The sequence below is a fragment of the Hypanus sabinus genome, chromosome 14, assembly GCF_030144855.1.
Source record: "Hypanus sabinus isolate sHypSab1 chromosome 14, sHypSab1.hap1, whole genome shotgun sequence".
Taxonomy (NCBI): domain Eukaryota; kingdom Metazoa; phylum Chordata; class Chondrichthyes; order Myliobatiformes; family Dasyatidae; genus Hypanus; species Hypanus sabinus.
In genome coordinates this window covers 90,852,969-90,873,953 of record NC_082719.1, presented here as the reverse complement: position 1 = coordinate 90,873,953, position 20,985 = coordinate 90,852,969, and the positions used below count along the sequence as shown (strand labels likewise).

Here is a 20,985-nt window from a genome sequence, read left to right as displayed (position 1 = left end):
AGGTATAAACTCCTTACAGACAGTGACGGAAATTGAAACCCAATTGCTGTTCACTGCTACACCAGTGCACCGCTCCATTTTGCTGTTCATTATCTTCAGGATTCCTAGCGACCTCTTAATCTTCTCTGCTGAGAAGAGAGGCATCCCAGCTTCCCCAGTCTGCTCACATAATGGAAAGATTTCCTGTGTTAAAATCTCAATGACCAAGGATTTCCTTGGGGATTTTCTTGTTCTGTCACCAGAACTGCTCTGGATTTTCTGCTACACTGCATGGACCTCTGAGAAAATATGCAGCCTCTGCTGCTGTGGAATGAAATATTGTACAAGGAGACACATATAAAAAATATAAAAATAGAAAACCAAAACAATCTGAGATTAATCTTTTTATCAGGCTCAGTGATATTTTAACACAGTGCAATTTTGACATGCAGTACAAAATGTTCATTTATTTGCTGTGGTGATTTTGTTGCCCATTTAGGAGCTCACCTGAATCCTGCTGTGACCTTCACCATGTGCCTACTTGCCCGCGAGCCCTGGATAAAGTTTCCTCTTTACTCGTTGGCACAAATAGTTGGTGCCTTCTTGGCATCAGGCATTATCTTTGGTTTGTATTTTGGTAAGTTGCTTACTTCATTTAATATCTTCCCTTGCAAAAAAAAATGTGCATTATAAATGGAAGCAAAAAATTTGGGAAAGATGGTAACCATAGCACGACACAATGCTGTAACCTAACCAATGTTTTAGTAAGGTTGTACTAAGCCTTCCCTACATTGTAAGTCAATGCCCTGGTGAATGAAGGTAAATATTGAATACTGCTTTTTTCCCATCCTAAAATCTTTGGGCTAAGGTCCTGCTGGATCTGGTGATATTTATCCAGTGACTCTTTGGAAATCAAGGATGAGGCATAAAACTTGGTGATTATGATTGCTTTATGAAGTGTTACAAGAACAAAGGAAAACGACAGAGGTAAAAAAGTTGTGGTCGTCTCATACACAGATTAGAGTTAATAACATTCCAGTGATAACCTCTATAATATTTACATTCAAGTGGTGTGACACCTGCTGTAGAAAAACAGAGAAGCTTCTAGAAAATTCAGAATCATACTACAATTAGTAGAAAATTTACTGAACAGTTACATGTATATAGGTGCTTATATAGGAACTATAAGCAAGCATAGGACAGTTAAAATACTAGAAAAATAACTATTCTACACCTAAAACCAACAATCACTCTGTCTCTCAATATTCCCTTGGTATCTGCCTAGATATCTACAATTCATTGAGAACATTTAAGGGTTAGAACACAGAACATACAGCCCTTCAGCCCGCAATTTTTTGCTGACCCTTTAACCTACTCTGAGATTAATGTGACCTTTCCCTACCCTCATATCCCTCTATTTTTCTACCATCCATGTGCCTATCTAGGTATTTCTTAAATGTCCCTAATGTATCTGCCTCTATGAACATCACTGGTAGCACATTCCACAAACTCACCATTTCCTGTGTAAAAAAACCATACCCCTGATATCCCCCCGTACTTTCTTCCAATCACCTTAAATTATGCCCACCTTATATTAACCATTTCTGCCCTGAGAAAAAGACTGTCTATCTGACCAATCTACACCTCTTATCAACTTATCCACCTCTATCAAGTCTCTCATCCTCTTTTACTCTAAAGAAAAAAAGCCCTAGCTGGCTCAACATACCAACAAGATATGCTCTCTAATTCAGGCATCATCCTGGTAAATCTTCTTTGCACCCCCTCTAAAGCATCCACATTCTTTCTATAATGAGTGACCAGGACTGAACACAATATTTTGTCGAAAGGATGAAAAACAGTGTTGAACCGGTGTTTTCCAAATATACTTGTGTAAAAGACTGCTTTCCGCTTGGAGTTTTGATCTTGGAGGAGCAAAGGTAGATAGTGGCAGGTCTATGACTCAAGCACTGAATGGAAGTAAGTTTTATGAGGCACCCAGATAGTTTCTTTTCTATCGACTTCATAAGAACATAAAAAATAGAAGTGGAAGTAGACCAGTCAATTCCTGAAGACTTCTCTGTAGATCAGTAAGACTGTGTTTGATCCTGTCCTGGCCTGAATTCAATTTTCTAGTATTCTTGCACTACATGTGGTTTAAATGCCTGTTAGTCTTCACCCTGAATGTACTGAAGTTCCACTGAAGGTTTGGAATATAACGACTGAAGCATAGTGCAAGTTTTAGTTTAGGTTTGGGAGCAACCGAGATGTCACATGGCATGGGACAATCTCATGGAGGTAGACCAAAGAAGGAAGGGTGTTTTGCACTTGCAGGCCGGCAGAGGCATCTTGTGAAAACCTGCACGTCCTGTCCATCTCTCTCTTGTAGCTAGCGAAGCCTCATGTCAGAGTCGGAATCAGGATTAATATCACTGGCATATGTCATGAAAATTACTGTTTTGCAGCAGCAGTACATTATCATAAAAACTATGAATTGCAGTAAGAAGTGGTTATAACATGAGAAAATTAAATTAAATAAGAAGTGCAAAAAGAAAGAGAGAAAAAAATACTGAATAAGTGTTATGGGCTCATTATCCATTCAGAAATTTGATGACACATGGGAAGAAACTGTTCCTGAAACATTGAATGTGTGTCTTCAGGCTCCTGTACCTCCGCCTTGATGGTAGCAATGAGACGAGGGCATGTCCTGGGTGATGTGGTCCTTGATGATAGATACAGCCATTTTGAAGGTGTCCTGGGTTCTGGGGAGGTCAGTACCAATGGTGCTGATGGAGTTTACAACTTTTTGCAGGTTTTCCCAATCCTCTACGGCGGCACCTTCAAATCAGATGATGATGCAACCAGTTAGAATGCTCTTCATATTACATCCATAGAACTTTGGGAGTGTCATTGTTGACACACCAATTCTCCTCAAACTCCTAATGAAATACCATATGAGTATTTCTGAGTTATTAACTTCAAACTTCCTGCATAATCACTTAAAGAGTTGACCTGCATGTGCATGTAACGAGAGCTGTATAACTCATCTCCTTCTACCTTAAGCTACAAGCTTATCAATCACCCCTGCTGTGGACACCTTCTGGAGGTCCAAGGTCTGTACGCTCCACGACCGCTGGACTAAGTGTGTAAATGTAGGAGGGGACTATGTTTAAAAATAAACGTGCTAGGTTTTCTAAAACTGACTCCTACCTTAGGCCACAAATATATCAGTCACTTCTCGTATAGTCTTGTTCCCCCGCCCCCCCCCAGTCCTCCTGTAGAGAAGGGATCTTACAAAAATATATAAAATTAAGAAAGGTTTAGATAAAATGGAGGCCGCAAAATTGTTTCTACTGGTAATTGAGACAAGAACTAAGGTAGGGGTTCCCATCCTGGTGTCCACAGATGTACTTACTGTTCCATGGCATAAAAAAATGTTGGAAACCCCTGAACTAAGGGACATAACCTCAAGATTGGTGGGAATAGATTTAGGATGAAGATGAGGAGAAACTACTTTTCCCAGACAGTAGTGAATATGTGGATTTCTCTGCCCAGGCAGGGGAATGAAGGGTTATGGGGAGTAGGAAGGCAGTTGGACCAGAGGCTAGGGTTGAAAAGTTGGGTTGCTGGGCGGAGGGGTTCATTGGGCCAGGAAGGCCTATTCTATGCTCCATTTGTAAGTAAATTTCCATTGATGGTCATTTTCATAGTTTCAGCTGTAATTGAATTTTGTTGAATTATTAAGTCTATTGTGTTGTTAAATCTCGAACAAGACTGGAAACTGGATTCATGAAGTAAATTCTACTCAATTGGATGTCATTCTAGATGCTTTGTGGGACTTCAGTGGTCAAGACAAACTGTTAGTTTATGGTCCTAATGCCACAGCTGGGATTTTTGCTACATACCCATCTGAACACTTAAGTCCAACCAATGGCTTTTTTGACCAGGTGAGCAAGCAAAAAAAAAGTATTACATTTCATTTTACATGCTGTATCATGTAACCTCTTATCTATGGGCTGAATGAAGATTAACTGTAAATTAATCTTTTTAATATTTCCCTTGGCTAATGTCTATTAACAGCTCACGTGGTGTATGGTATCATCAGATATTTCACAGATAAAACTGCGGGAGGAACTCAGCAGGTCAGGCAGCATCTATGGAGAGAATGAGGTTTAATGTTTTAGATGAGGTCTGAGGACTTGTGATAAATCCTGATGAAGGGTCTCGGCCCAAAACATTGACTCTTTATTCCTCTCTGTTGATGCTGAGTTTCTCCAGAATTGTGTGTTTGCTGCCCTGGATTTCCAGCATCTGCAAAATCTCTTGTGTCACAGATAAAATGCATTGCATCATTCTCAAAGCACAGAATTAGAATTTGAATAAGTCAAAAGAAATGGGAAATGAGAAGAGAATGTGGGCATGGCTAGTACAGGTCAAATCCTGAGAATAATTACAAAAGAATATCAGTTATGTGAGAAACAGATTGAAACAAACTTGGCAAAATGTGCATACAATTTATATGAATGTAGGTTCATGGCTTATTCGAATGAATGAAGAGGTATGCAATGCAGATATGGGAATCACATTGCATGACATTTCTTAGTTTTGCAGTGGGAGTATCGAACCAGACCTGCAAAAGTGCTGATTGGAGACAATGAATTGTTCTGTTTTTCACTCAATATTTCTCAACCATCACAAAGTCTAAAGTCAAAATTCACCATGTTAACAGCATGCAGGCAATGTAATGTGTCTATATTGTCACGCATATTTTCTACTGAAAATTATTTGAAATGGATCTAGCCATGCCTCACACCACTCAGAAACATCATGAAATAAGTTAATAGCTAATAGAAACCAGCTATGAATTCATGGTCAAAGTCACTTAGATCAAATTTCTTCCCCATTCTGATATTTGGGGTTTGAACAAAAACTGAACCTCTTGACCATGTCTGTGTGCTTTATGCATTGAGTAGCTGGCACATGATTGGCTGATTAGATATTTGCATTGACATGCAAGTGTAAGAGTGTACGGTATCTAATAAAGTGGCCACTGAGTGTATTGTACACTGTCATGTTTCAGTGTTTTAATTAGCTTGTCCACAGAAACATTTTTAAGCAATATGTGTTGTCACAGATGTGTATTATTATAAAAATAGTTATAAAAATAAGTTAAATGTAAATTATGTTGTCATGGAGATTTAACAGCAAGAAACCTTTCAGCTTGTCAAGGTAATCAAGATGTTTCAGAATGTTTTTTGATTTTAGAATTTGAACAGAGTCTAGGAAATGTGCTTTGCTGACTCTATGAGAATAGGTGAGTTAACTTGGACTTTTCTCTTTGGAGCAACGGAGGATGAGAGGTGACCTTACAGAGGTGTATAAGATGATGAGAGGCATTGATTGTGTGGATAGTCAGAGGATTTTCCCCAGGGCCAAAATGGCTAACATGAGGGGCATAGTTTTAAGAGGCTTGGAAGTAGGTGCAAGGGGGATATCAGAGGTAAGATTTTCACGTAGAGAGTGGTGGGTGCATGGAATGCACTGCCAGCGACGGTGGCAGAGGAAGATACAATAGGGTCTTTTAAGAGAATCTTAGATAGGTACATGGGGCTTAGAAAAATAGAGGGCTTTGGGGTAGGGAAATTCTAGGCAGCTTCTAGAGTAGATTACATAGTTGGCACAACATTGTGGGCCAAAGGGCCTTTAATGTGCTGTAGATTTCGATGTCCTGAGACTGTCAGGGAGTGAATGGTAGGCTCAGTTAAAAAGAAAACAGGGAAATGAGATTCTGACAGTATGTCAGAATACAGAAAAGTTAATCAGCTTTGATAAGCATTGATCTTATTTTATACTAATATGCAATGACAACCAGGCCTGCTAATTAAATTTGATTATCACTTGCACATGTAAGATGAAATAAATCAGCCTGGCAGTTTGTACTAAGGTTGGTCTCAACAAACAGGTATTTGGAAAGGAAAATTTTAGAAGGTTATGGCCAAAACCTAGCTGTAGGAGCTATGCATCTGTGTTGTATCTGCATTATGTTCTCTGTTGCATGTTTGTTATGGTAACTAATCATGTAGGTGGGGAGGGGTTGGTAAAAGTGAAGGGTTTAGCTATATATTCATGCTTTGTTCTTGGCAGCTTAGAGCTGTGGCCACTGGGTGTCATATCTTTTGCTGGCCACTTTAACTTTGCTTAATTACATCTGAAATCGCTTAACTTTGCTTAAGTATGTTGAAGATTGTTAGTTTTAGTTTCATAAGTTTTATTGCTTCAAGATTGTATGTTTGCCTAGTTGCTAATAAAGGATTGAATACATTCTTTTGTTTCTTTTGAACATAATTATTGGATTGATTGAAGATGTGTCATACAGGATAACAACCTGTGCGAGATCTCCAGCAGTGGCATTGGTTTGTTCGAATTGCTGCTATACTGGTAAATGGGGCTAGTTTGGATGGACATCAGAATCAGAATAATATTTATTATCACCAACTTATATGATGTGAAATTTGTCGTTTTATTGCAGCAGTACAGTGCAAAGACATAAAAATTATTATAAATTACAGAGAAAAAAACCGAATAATTAGGTAGAGTTCATGAGTTCATTAACTGTTCAGAAATCAGATGGTGAAGGGGGAGAAGTTGTTTCCAAATCATTGAATGTAGCTCTTCAGGCTCTTGTACCTCCTTCCCAATGGGGCAATGAGACAAGGCATGATCTGGGTGATGGAGGTCCTTAATGATGGATGCTGCCTTTTTGAGGCATCGCTCCTTGAAGATGTCCTGGATGCAGAAGCTAGTGCACATGATGGAGCTGACTAATGATTAGTTCCTGAGGATTGGAGGGTGGCTAATGTAACCCCACTTTTTAAAAAAGGAGGGGGAGAGAAACCGGGGAATTATAGGCATCGGTGGTGGGGAAAATGCTAGAGTCGGTTATCAAAGATGTGATAACAGCACATTTGGAAAGAGGTGAAATCATCGGACAAAGTCAGCGTGGATTTGTGAAAGGAAAATCATGTCTGACGAATCTTATAGAAATTTTTGAAGATATAACTAGTAGAGTGGATAAGGGAGAGCCAGTGGAAGTGGTATATTTAGATTTTCAAAAGGCTTTTGTCAAGGTCCCACACAGGAGATTAGTGTGCAAGCTTAAAGCACACGGTACTGGGGGTATGGTATTGATGTGGATAGAGAATTGGTTGGCAGACAGGAAGCAAAGAGTGGGAGTAAACGGGACCTTTTCAGAATGGCAGGCAGTGACCAGTGGGGTGCCGCTAGGCTCAGTGCTGGGACCCCAGTTGTTTACAATATATATTAATGATTTAGACGAGGGAATTGAAAGCAGCATTTCCAAGTTTGTGGATGACACGAAGCTGGGCAGCGGTGTTAGCTGCGAGGAGGATGCTGAGACGATGCAGGGAGACTTGGTTAGGTTAGGTGAGTGGGCAAATTCATGGCAGATGCAATTTAATGTCGATAAATGTGAGGTTATCTACTTTGGTTGCAAGAACAGGAAAACAGATTATTAACTGAACGGTGGCCGATTAGGAAAAGGGGAGGTGCAACGAGACCTGGGTGTCATTGTACACCAGTCATTGAAGGTGGGCATGCAGGTACAGCAGGCGGTGAAAAAGGCAAATGGTATGTTGGCATTCACAGCAAAAGGATTTGAGTACAGGAGCAGGGAGGTTCTACTGCAGTTGTACAAGGCCTTGGTGAGACCGCACCTAGAGTATTGTGTGCAGTTTTGGTCCCCTAATCTGAGGAAAGATATTCTTGCCATAGAGGGAGTACAAAGAAGGTTCACCAGATTGATTCCTGGGACGGCAGGACTTTCATATGAAGAAAGACTGGATCGACTAGGTTTATACTCACTGGAATTTAGAAGATTGAGGGGGGGATCTTATTGAAACATATTAAATTCTAAAGGGATTGGACAGGCTAGATGCAGGAAAATTATTTCCAATGTTGGGGAAGCCCAGAACGAGGGGTCACAGTTTAAGGATAAAGGGGAAGCCTTTTAGGACCGAGATGAGGAAAAACTTCTTCACACAGAGAGTGGTGAATCTGTGGAATTCTCTGCCACGGGAAACAGTTGAGGCCGGTTCATTGGCTATATTTAAGAGGAAGTTAGATATGGCCCTTGTGGCTAAAGGGATCGGGGGTATGGAGAGAAAGCAGGTACAGGGTTCTGAGTTGGATGATCAGCCATGATCATACTGAATGGCGGTGCAGGCTCAAAGGGCCGAACGGCCTACTCCTGCACCTATTTTCTATGTTTCTAAGTTTGCAACTCTTTGCAGCTGACTTTGATCCTGTGCAGTAGCCCCAGATGGGCTGAAGGTCCTGTTTCTGAGCTGTATGACTCTATGATTATAAATACATGCTTTTTCTACTGTAAAGAAATTCGAGAAATTTAAATGCAGACAGAAAAGCCATTGCACTCTATGTAAGTACCGTATAGATATGCAGCCTGCCAAATCTAATAAATTAAGATGGTTACACAAATGCAAGTAGTGATGACCCTAAATATGTGAATCTGATTGGGTCATCTCATTAATAGATCAAATACACCAATTTTATGACATTCTGGGATATAGCCCCAGATTAGGATAATTTACTGGGCCACAATTCTCTGATCAATATTGTAGCCACAGTGAATCCCTTTAACGTCAATGTAGTATTCTTCATTGCGAACCCTTTCCTGATACTTACAGTCATCTGGTATCAGTTTGAAGGGGTATCTCTGGTGCTCAGCATGGGGGATATTCCTAGCTTGGTTTTAATTGGTACAACTCATGTAAAATGCTGGAGGAATGCATCAGGAGGGAAATAAACAGTTAACATTTTGGGCTGAGACCTTTCATCAGGACACCTCCAGCAATTTTGTTCGTGTTGCTCCAGATTTCCAGCATCTGCAGTCTCTCTTTTGTCCCCCAGCAAGCAACTTTAATTAGCATTTTAAATGTAGTACAGATCTTTAAGCAATCTTTAGAAGAAAGACATAAACTTTAATTAACATTTTAATTGTGGTCCAGGAATTTAAGCAATTTTAGAAGAAAGACATCAATTTAAATTAGATGCAGAAATATCATAGACTTCTCAATAAAATATATTTTAAGTCCCTTTGTATTTTTAAATACTAATGTAAGGAGATTACTTACATTCTTAACAGTCACACTTTGGAGCAATGTGGTTTGCTAAGCAGTAAATATTGATTAATATGCCATATAAAACTCAGTTCTTGTGGAATTAATCTTAAGATGTTTTAGAAAATGTCATGGAAGATATAGTTCAGTTTGGCATTCAAGGGTCATCCCCTGGATAGCAGCAGAGAAGGCAGCAACAGTGCAGCTTCCAAAGGCTGATTGAATCCTTAGCTGCGTCTTCAGAATTTCCTGAGCAACACACACAAAACGCTGGAGGAGCTCAACAGGTCAGGCAGCATCAACGGAAACGAATAGATCGTCGACGTTTCAGGCCAAGGCCCTTCTTCAGGACTGAAGCGGAAGGGAGAAGATGCCAGAATAAAAGGTGGAGGGAGCAGAGGGAGGATAGCTGGAAGGTGATAGGTGAAGCCAGGTGGGTGGGAAAGGTCAAGTGCTGGAGAAGAGGGAATTTGATAGGAGAGGAGAGAGGACCATCAGGGAAAGGGAAAGAGGAGAGGACCCTGGGGGAAGTAATAGACAGGGCAAAGATCAGAGTGGGGAATAGAGGAAGGGTGGGGTGGACAGGTACATTACTGGAAGTTCGAGAAATTAATATTCATGCCATCAGGTTAGAGGCTACCCAGACAGAATATAATGTGTTGCTCCTCCACCCTGACAAAACGGTCTCCCAAATTTACGATGGGTCTCACTGGTGCAGAAGAGGCCGCATCAGAAGCACTGGACACAATAGATGACCCCAGCAAATTCACAGGTGAAGTGTTGCCTTGAGGAACTTCCCATTGAGCTACCTCCCAGGTGTAAAATTTCCAGACCTGCTTTCCCCACCAGGGTTACTATGACTTCATAACTGCTATAAACTCAAGACTATTTTATATTCATAATGAAAATTTTCTGTGTTGAATGTAAGCATAATGGTTCGCTTTAACCTCCATTAGTATGAAATTCCCTTTCCTTTTTACCAAATGCAGATGATTGGGACCGCTGCTCTTATTGTGTGCATCCTCACTATAGTGGATAAATGGAATAACCCAGTGCCCAGGGGACTGGAGGCGTTTACAGTTGGATTCACGGTGTTGGTAATTGGCTTGTCGATGGGATTCAACTCTGGCTATGCTGTGAACCCTGCACGAGACTTCGGACCTCGTTTGTTTACATCAATGGCCGGCTGGGGAGCTGATGTTTTTATGTAAGCTTTTTCTTATTTTCTAAACACCATGACATTAATTCTAAATGTGTTTTCTTAATATGTGAAAAACATAGGAAATTGGAGTAACATACATAAAATGCTGGAGAAACCCAGCAGGTCAGGCAGCATTGATGGAAGGGGATAAACAACTGATGTTTTAGAGTGAAACCCTTCACCAGAAAGTAGAGGAAGGGAGAAGAAGCCAAAATATAAATTTGGAAGGAAGGGATGGAGTACAAGCTGGCAAGTTATAGGTGACACCAGATGTAGGAGGGGGGATGATGTAAGAAGCTGGGAGGTAATAGGTGGAAGAGGTAAAGGGCTGAAGAAGAAGGAATCTGATAGGACAGGACAGTGGGCCATGGGAGAAAGGGAAGGAGGAAGGGCACCAGAGGGAGGTGATGGGTGGTGAGGAGAAGAGAAGGGGTGAGAGGGGAGTTAGGTAGGCCAGGGAGCTTTTTAAGCATGTTTGATAATTTGACAAGACAATCACAGCCCTTCTGCCTGAACTCTATTTTCCTGCCTGATGCCCATATCTCTTGATTGCCCTGGGCCCATAACTTTATCAGATTCTGTTTTGAATAGAATTCTATTATTCACAGCTTTCTGACGTAGGCAGTTCCCAAGATGACAGTCATCTGACATCAGTTCAAAAGGGCTGATCCTTATCCTTATGCTCAGAGCATGCTCCTGATTCTAGTCTCTTTAGCAAATGGATACACCTCTCAGTATCCACTTTGATGGTCACTCTAGAATTCAGTATTCAACATAAATTCCATAGAGCATTGTCCTGTTTTATTTAATATTTCTCCATAAAGCAAATGTAAAACAGCCCCAAGTCCAAGGTAAGTATAAACTTCCTGAGAAATGCAAGCTGTCACTGTATTCAGGGCTCCAGATGTGGTCTTACCAAAAAAAAAGCTAATGTGGCAAAACATTTGATTATGTCCTTCATTTCTGCTTGCAATAAAGGGTAATGTGATATCTGCTTTCATAAGACCATAAGACATAGGAACAGAGTTAGGCCATTTGGCCCATCCAGACTGTTCCACCATTCTATCATGGCTGATTTCTTATTTCTCTCAACCCCTTCTCCCCAAAACTGTTGACCTCCTCACTGAACAAGAAACTACCAACCTCCACTTTTCAAAATGCACAGATCTTTTTTTGATAAAATTATGCTGACTCTGCCTAATTATGTCACCATTTTCTAAATGTCCTGCAATTACTCCCCTGTTACTTTTTCTTGGCACCTTAATAATTTTGGCAAAATTACCCCTTACATTTGTACCTATTATCTCACTTAATTAAGATATCATTGTTGGATGATTATCGTCACATGATCCAAGATACAGTGAAAAGCTTTTGTTTGACTTTTAGACCATAAGACATAGGAACAGAATCTGGCTATTTGGCTCATTAAGTCTATTGATCATGGCTGATTTATTCTGCTTCCCAACCCCATTCTCCTGCCTCCTCCAAATAAACTTTGATGCCACTATTAATGATCAACTACAAATCAATCTTTGCTTTAAATATACTCAAATGACTTGGCCTCCACAGCCATTTCCGTCAATGGGTTGCACAAATTCACTCCCTTCTGACTGAAGTAATTCCTCCTCATCTCTTTCTAAAGGGACATATTCTATTCTGAGGCTGTGCCCTCTGGCCATAGACTCCCTCACTATAGGAATCATTGTCTCCATGTCCACACTATCTGGGCATTACAATATTTGGTAGTCTTCAATGAGATCTACCCTCATTCTTCTAAACTCCAGCGAGTACTGGCCAACAAACTCTCCTCATGTTTGTGCGCATCCAGCCAGGTAATGCCATATGTACACTGAGATAGTAAACTCATTTATCCTTATCATTGTTATAGTTCATCATGTTACTCTGAACTAAACAGAGAACAGCTATTCTTAAATGTCTTTGGATCTTGGCTGCTTCACGCTTTTCACATATAACCTCATGACCTGGAACTTAAATTATAGAGCAAGTGGCCACAGTGGTGTAGTGGTTAGTGTGATGCCATTATAACTTGGAGCATCAAGGTTCGCAGTTCAACTTCACCACCATCTGTAAGGAGTTTGCACATCTTCCCTGTGAATATATGGTTTTCCTCCGGGTGCTCCGGTTTCTTCCCACAGTCTAAAGGACCTACTGGTTAGAAGATTAATTGGTCTTTATAAATTGTCCTGTGATTAAGCTAAAATTAAATAGATGGGCTGCTGGTCGGTGTAGCTCGTTGGGCCGGAAGGGCCTGTCTCGCTTTGTATCTCTAAATAAATAAATAAACAAAGAACGGTACAGGCCCTTTGGCCCATGATGTTGTAATGACCTTTAACCTACTCCAAGATCAATCTAACACTTTTCTCCTGCATAGCCCTCCTGAGTATTCCTCACCCTACCATCTTCACCAAGCCAGGCAATCAGCCCAGATTTTACAAGGAATGGAGAAGAGCATGCAGGGTGCTGCACATGGCTCACCTAAAAGTGAGGTGTTGACTTAATTAAACTGCAAGACATGCGGATCTGCAAAACCAGCAGCAATGTTCACAGCTAAGTGATCCTATGACAAACAGACCAAATCATAATAGACCTGGACAGTTAAGCAGTTTAACAAGAGAGGGCTCAATCCTTATGGGGCCCAGCATGTGAGTTTTCAAGATAAGACAATGTCCTTAGCAACCAGAAGAGCCAAATTGATGATTTATCTCAGCTGCTTCCTGAGTATGTCACCATGACAGGAGGCAGTAAATCCAAAAAAAAAACGTTCTGCAGATGCTGAAAATATTATAGAAACTGCAGGAAAAATTCATCAAATTGGGCAGCATCTGTGGAAAGAGAAAGAGAGTTAATGTTTCAGGTTGGAGATCCTTTGTCAGAATGGGAACAGAGAAAGTGATGGGAAGCATGATAGGACAAAGGGATCATCTGTGATAGGGTGAGGACATCTGATGTCAATGGGCAGTTATATGCCGATTGAACTTCTTTGTCCATATTGTTCATCGCATGGCTGTGGAATACGCGAAGCAGCTCCATTTAAAATAATGGAGAGAATTCAAAAGAGGATGTGCTGGAGCTTTTGGAAAACATCAAGTTGGATAAGTCATTGAGACCGGGCAAGATGTACCCCAGGCTATTGTGGGAAGCGAGGGAGCAGATTGCTGAGCCTTTGGCAATGATCTTTGCGTCATTAATGGGAATGGGGGAGGTTCCAGCGGATTGGAGGGTTGCAGGTGTTGTCCCTTATTCAAGAAAGGGAGTAGGGATAGGCCAGGAAATTATAGGCCAGTGAGTCTTACTTCAGTGGTTGCTAAGTTGATGGAGAAGATCCTGAGAGGCAGGATTTATGAATATTTGGAGAGGCAAATATGATTAGGAATAGTCAGCATGGCTTTGTCAAAGGCAGATCGTGCCTTACAAGCCAGATTGAATTTTTTGAGTAGGTGACTTAAAAACATTGATGAAGGAAGAGCTGTAGAGGTAGTGTATATGGATTTCAGCAAGGCATTTGATAAGTTACCCCATGCAAAGCTTATTGAGGAAGTAAAGAGACATGGGATCCAAGGGGACCTTGCTTTGTGGATCCAGAATTGGCTTGCCCATAGAAGGCAAAGAGTGGTTGAGACAGGTCATATTCTGCATGGAGGTTGGTGACCAGTGGTGTGCCTCAGGGATCTATTCTGGGACCCCTTCTCTTCGTGAATTTTATACATGACCTAGACGAGGAAGTGGAGAGATGGGTTAGTAAATTTTCTGAAGACACAAAGGTTGGGATTGTTGTGGATAGTGTGAAGGGCTGTCAGAGGTTACAGTGGGACATTGATAGGATGCAAAGCTGGGCTGAGAAATGGCAGATGGAGTTCAACGCAGGTAAGTGTGAGGTGGTTCATTTTGGTAGGTCAAATATGATGGCAGAATATAGTATTAATGGTAAGACCCTTGGCAGTGTGGAGGATCAGAGCGACCTTGGGGGCCGAGTCCATAGGACACTCAAAGCTGCTGTGCAGGTTGACTGTGTGGTTAAGAAGGCTTATGGTGTATTAGCCTTCATCGGCCATGGAATTGAGTTTAAGAGCACAGAGGTAATGTTACAGCTTTATCGGACCCTGGTCAGACCCCACTTGGAGTACTGTGCTCAGTTCTGGTCACCTCACTACAGGAAGGATGTGGAAACTATAGAAAGGGTGCAGAGGAGATTTACAAGGATGTTGCCTGGATTGGGGAGCATGCCTTATGAGAATAGGTTGAGAGAACTTGACCTTTTCTCCTTGGAGCAACAGACGATGAGAGGTGACCTGATAGAAGTATATAAGATGATGAGAGGCATAGATCATGTGGATAGTCAGAGGCTTTTCCCAAGGGCTGAGTTGGCTAGCACAAGAGGGCACAGCTTTAAGGTGTTTGGAAGTAGGTACAGAGGAGATGTCAAGGGCAAGTCTTTACACAGAGAGTGGTGAGTGCATGGAATGGGCTGCTGGCGATGGTGGTGGAGGTGGATACGATAGGGTCTTTTAAGAGACTCTTGGATAGGTACATGGAACTTAGAAAAACAGAGGGCTATGGGTAACTCTAGGTAATTTCTAAACTAAGTACATGATTGGTGCAGCATTGTGGGCTGGAGGGCCTGTATTGTGCTGTAGGTTTTCTATGTTTCTTTCTAAGCTAATAGCACAAATGGATAATTTACAGCAGAAATGTTCCAATACAGACAGAAAAAGCAAATTGCTTTAAAGTTGGGGGATTCTACATTGCGTCTAGATGATTGCAACAATAGTTGCTGCATATGCTGTCTATAAAATGCACTGCATTACTTGCCTCAATTACTCTGACTGCACATCCCAAATCCATAACCTCTACCTCCAAGAGCTTAAAGTGCACAGAAACACCACAAAATGCAGTTGGAGACCAACTTGACTTGGAGATATAATATTTCCCTTCATTGTCACTGAGTATGAATCCTGGAACTGTCTCACCAAAGGCATTATCTTTCGGAGAGTATCTTCTCCTGAAGGACCATAACAGTTCACGATGGTGGTTAGGTTAAATTATATGATCTCAAGGACTATTGGGCATGTATGAGAAATGAAATTAGTGGTGCTCAGATTCCAAAAAACAAATAGCTAATTACATTGGATTACGGTTAACTGGGACACATCAGGACCGGTGTATTTGGCCCAGTTAAGCAGTTGCCCTATTTAGTCAGTTTCTTGGAAATAATTAAAAATATTTAAAGGAAATACAGAATAAAATCTACTAATACTACTGCAGTACTATAAAACTGTGTATAGGTTCTAATACTTGCTGATGGAGGAATCCCTCTGCATAACATTCTTTTGACTGCAAATGAACAAAATCGGAACAGACACCTAGTGCAGATAATGGACTAACTTCATACAATGATGACTGCACCCTTCAAATTTTCATTTACACAGTAATATTCAAGATGATTGTCAATACTTCCAAATTCTTTGTAGTTCCTAACTTGTTTTTGGCATCTCCAAGCCTGAATAGTTGAAAGCACAGTGAGCAAAACTGTTCTGAATTGTCTTACTGCTTATTTCTTACCAACTATCAGTGACAAAAAAACCCCGCTTTTTGAACACACATGCAACTGACATGTTTTCTCGAAGCATGGTACAGGTGTCTCTCCCCCCCCCACTTTACAAAGGTAGAGCATTCCTATGAAACCTTTCTTAAGCCGAAATGGCATAAAGTGAAGAACCATTAATTTATACGGGAAAAATTTTCATAAAAGCGAAGTTCCTCTTTTTAACGCAAAAACATGTTACTAATGTAGGTCTTTTGTAAAAGCAAAGTGGTGTAAAGCGGGCATTCGTAAATCGGGGGACACCTGTATTATGCCTCATGGCCACACGTGATGTTAGTTAGAAACTGTTCAGCAACAGTCTCGTGTCCCAGTTAAGTGGCCTAGAGTCCCAAATAAACAAAGGGAATCTGGGCTATTTTCTCCGTGTGCTCTTGTTCTTTAAGGGTTGTCCCAAATAAGCATCTGTCCCGATTAACGGGGGGCCCAACGACCAGAATCCACTGTATTTAGCTTTATCAGGCTGGTTGATTGGTCAGCAAAATGGCTTAGATCCTGACATTCACCCAGAGAGGCCGCAGAAGGCAGAAGTTATTCCATGTTTATTTGCTTATTTATTTATCGTGATACGGGTTATTGAGTCTTTTGCAGATAATCGACTCCTTATTAATGTTTAAGTACTAGGAGTGCTACCTTGCAGACAGTTCAAGTCACAATGAATCTCAAGTTAGTATATGGTAACGTATATGCACTTTGATAATAAATTTACTTTGAACTTTGAAAAACATCTACCTTTCTACCATGGGGAATGACCAATAGTTGGTTGTTTTGTAACCAAAAATGAGGTACTCACTGGGTGTCACATGGTGAACAGCAAAAAAAAAACCAGGAAACAAGAGTAGAGTCATAGAATCATGAAAAAGTACAGCACAGAAATAGGTCCTTCAGCCCATCTAGTCCTTGCAGCACCATAGATGAAAAATAAATGCTACAATAGCATACATGATTTGTCATCCTATTAGATAAACCAGTTGTATCGAGATAATTGCGGGGTGAGGGAGTGTAGAACACAACATGTCAACTGCAATAATATTTCTGCAGTTATCAGAAGAATGCAGTGTGTAATATATATGAATTTAATTTAGATTCTGTTCGATTTGGTACAATAGATGTGATTTCTAATCTCAGTCTTAATGTTTCTTTATCTTTTTGTTTTTTTTTCAGTGCTGGAAACTACTGGTTTTGGATCCCTATTTTTGCCCCACTCCTTGGTTCTGTTCTCGGGGCTCTGGTGTATCAGCTCATGATTGGGATTCACCTTGAGCCTGATGAGCAGAGTTCACCAATTGGAGAAGAAAATATAAAACTAGCAAATATAAAACTGAGAGAAAGTTTCTGATGCATTATAGATCGCATGTGTCAACTTAATATTATCAATATCCTTGTTTTTCTCTTGCTAAAACTCAATATTTAGATCCTTTGAACATTATATTATTTTAACAACCTTCTTGGAATGCTGAAGCTTTTTACAATTTATCTTGACAAAGTCCTGATATATTTCCAGTGCCATGAAATAAACAGAAATAACCATGGACATTTTCACATTAGCATATAGTTTAATTATGACACGAAAACAAGTATTAAAAACAGTCAGTCATTTGCAGAGAAGTTCTGACTTGACAAGTGTTTACTGGCATAGAGCAATAATTCTGACCTAAGTGATATATTCATTGAAATCAGAATTTGTCAAAACAGCTTGGTCTGTAACTGACCCAGAAGGTCTTTATTTACCACATTTCACTGTCCTTCAGGAAGGGACACTAGTTACAAAAGTCGCAGTATTTTACAAAAGCAGGCAATATTTCACCTGCTTTATGTGTGAGAAAACAAATCACTGGCTTGTTCTTTCCTGAGGATATTTCATTGGTCCAGTTTCACTCTAGGCAGAAGCCTGAGTTTTACAGTTTAACAAATTAGGAAGAATTTGGAGCTTGCTTGCAGGTTCCTCAGGCCTGTTATTGGTTTGGTGATTTCAACAACTAATTTGAACATTTGATCATTTCAATCTGTGGCTAGTTGGTTAGAGACCTATGTAAATTCATGTTCACAGATCATCGGGTATGCCTATGAGAAAGTTATAAAACAGGGATTCACAACCTTTTTTATGCAATAGACCTCTACCATTAACTGAGAGGTCTGTGGACCCCAGGTTGGGGACCTCTGTTATAGAAGGTTCACTCTTTTTAAAGCTAGTTTATATCTAGTGGCCATAGAGATGCAATATTAACTATTAACTCTGTTTTAAATGATTGCCTCGTGACTGAATACACTTGACTCTTGTACACTATGCTATAGTATAAGATCCATTGGAAGTATTGTGATAATCAATTTATTTATCAATAGGAACATACATCAGGACCTATAATCTGAAACATTAAGTCTGATATTGTCTAATTATGTTCAGTAATAGAGTAGATTGTATTTGTTATCTTAAATCTGAACAGAAATGACTGTAAATTACATCAAAGGTGGAAGTCCTTTGAGGTGAACATTTGCTATATCTTTAGCTCCCACCACAAACTATGGTAATCTTTGTTCCAGCCATTACCTTCCACTGAATTTGCCACCTTATATCTGATCCTGATCAACCTCACACCCTCCTCAAAGAGATTTCCTCATTGCACATCCATATCATTCAGTTCTGATGAAGGGTCTCAACCTGAGTTGTTGACTGTCCATTTCCCTTTAGGGAATCTGCCTGACCTTCTGTGTTCCTCCAGCTTTTTGTGTGTTGCTCCATATCCGGGCTTAGTCCAATTCCTGATAAAACCTTCCTGATATATATTTGTTATTTTCAGACACAAATTGGAAAGCTCTTTAAAGCCAGGAACGTGAATCAGGATGTGGATCAAACTGTGAGTTCTTGCAGATATTTCTAGTTCCACCCTGGAAATTCTAGATGCACAGGAGCTCAGCACTGCAATTGTTTTGAAGGTCATTGGTAAGGTGGTCCCTCCCATGTTCTGAGGGTGAATTTGTGATTGCAGCAAGTGGCAAACTTCAGATCTTTACTGAGGCACTGAAGCACTTTCCCTAAGTGGAAATTGTCTTCTCTTGTGGCCTTTTCCCATCTTTCTTTTCCTAATCACCCAGTTAGACCATGAGACACGGGAGCAGAATTAGGCTACTTTTTCCATCGAGATTGCTCTGCCACTCGATCATGGCTGATTTATTTTTCTTCTGAACCCCTTTCGCAGGCCTTCGCCCCATAATCTTTGATGTATTTACTAATTAAGTCCCTGTCAACCTATGGTTTAAATATACCCTTTACCTAATGGGGCTTGTAGAACAGAAATATTACTTTACAACTCCAGGCCTTTAAAAAAAGTTACATTTTTTTGTATTATATTTTAAATAATAGAATGTAAATATGGTAGAGCTTGCTCATTTAGGGTGTCTTTTTTGGTTTTAGTTTCATTAAGAATAGTTCAGAAAACATTCTTTATATAAAATCAGCAGGTTAGATAATTTGATGGTTGACAACGAACTCTTCATTGTTCTGTTGGGTGTAGCTGAAGCACCGGGAAGAAAATGCTAAGCTTCATGCTCACTCTGTGTAATAACTTGCAAAATGTTAATAGAAGTGAAAGCACAAATGAGACAGAAGGTGTTTCCTATGACCATAGAATAGTACTGCACAGTCAAGGCCCCTCAGCCCATAATGTTGTGCTGGCCATCTAACTACCATCAACACCATCTAGTTCAGCAAATAAAGGCACTGGCTGAAATTCATTTTGGATCAAGCTTTAAGATAAGTCTCAGACAAACTATGAAGACTTTACTGATGATAAATAAATCCAATATTCTTACCTACACCGAGAATCAGGTGTTGGAACTCAAAATTATGGAAATATTAGCAGGTGAGGTAGTGTGGGCAGATGCAGCCTGGCCTGCTGAGTTAATAAAGCAAATTGGGTGTGTTACCTCTGATATCCCACCTATATTTCCCTCCAATCAACTTAAAATTATGCCCTCTAATATTAGCTATTTTCACCCTGAGGAAAATGATGCTGGATGTCCACTCTATCAATACCTCTTATCATTTTATAAACCTCTATCAAGTCAACTCTCATCCTTCTTTGCTCCAAAGGGAAAAACCCTAGTTTGCGTAACCTCTCCTTATAAGACATGCTGTTTAATCCAGGCGGCATCCTGGTAAGTCTTGTCTGAACCCTCTCTAAAGCTTCCAAATCCTTCCTACAATGAGGTGACCAGAACTGAACACAATATTACAAGTGTGGTCTAATCATAGTTTTATACAGCTGCAACATTACCTCATGGCTCTTAAATCTTCTTAGCCACCCAGTCAACTTGTGTGGCAACTTGACTGATCAATGGACGTGGACCCTAAGATCCCCCTATTCCTTCACACTGCTAAGAATTCTTCCATTTATGCTGTACTCTCCCAACAAGTTCAACCTCCCAAAGTGAATCACCTCACACTCTTCTGGGCTAAACTCCATCTGCCACTTCTTGGCCCAGCTCTGCACCCTATAAGTGTCACATTGTAAGCCTTGACCACTTTCTACACTATCCACAATGCTACCAATCTTTATGTCTTCTGCAAGCCTACTAATCTACCCCTCCTCTTTGTCATTCACTCTCATCCCTAAGCTTACCATCCTTCAGAGAATCATTTTATTTTTATATATGAATAAGCTGCATGTAAAGCTTTCTATTACCTATATATGCGATTTGCATTTAAATTTTGCTTATTCTAAAAGGAAGCAAGTTTTTTTAAAGTTGTTACATTTTGGCTATGTTGCTACATTATTGAGCATATCATGGTAACCTTTCAGTTCATCTTTCAATAAAAGTTTGAAAAATGTGTTTATGTTGTCTACTTTATTGAAGGAACAGATCAAGATGTGATCTCAGTCAGAACCGTATTAGTACAGATCATGGGCCAGAGAATTCAAACAGTAACATAATATCCACCCAGAGTCCACTTTATTAGGTACTCCTGTGCCAAATAACACTGAGAGTATGTTTGTTTTCTTCTGCTACTGTAGTCTATCCGCTTCGAGGTTGGA

At 40.2% G+C, this 20,985-nt stretch overlaps 1 protein-coding gene across 1 annotated transcript in view; it reads left to right on the top strand.

Annotated features, from left to right (window-relative positions):
• LOC132404969 (aquaporin-3-like) overlaps positions 1-20,782 on the top strand; it is a 31,629-nt gene extending 10,847 nt beyond the window's left edge. The window contains exons 3-6 of the mRNA XM_059989606.1: positions 479-616; positions 3,802-3,923; positions 10,121-10,338; positions 17,117-20,782. Coding sequence (XP_059845589.1) covers positions 479-616; positions 3,802-3,923; positions 10,121-10,338; positions 17,117-17,291 — 653 coding nt within the window. The 3' untranslated portion in view covers positions 17,292-20,782. The remainder of the gene's footprint in view (positions 1-478; positions 617-3,801; positions 3,924-10,120; positions 10,339-17,116) is intronic.
• The last annotated feature ends 203 nt before the right edge of the window (positions 20,783-20,985 follow it).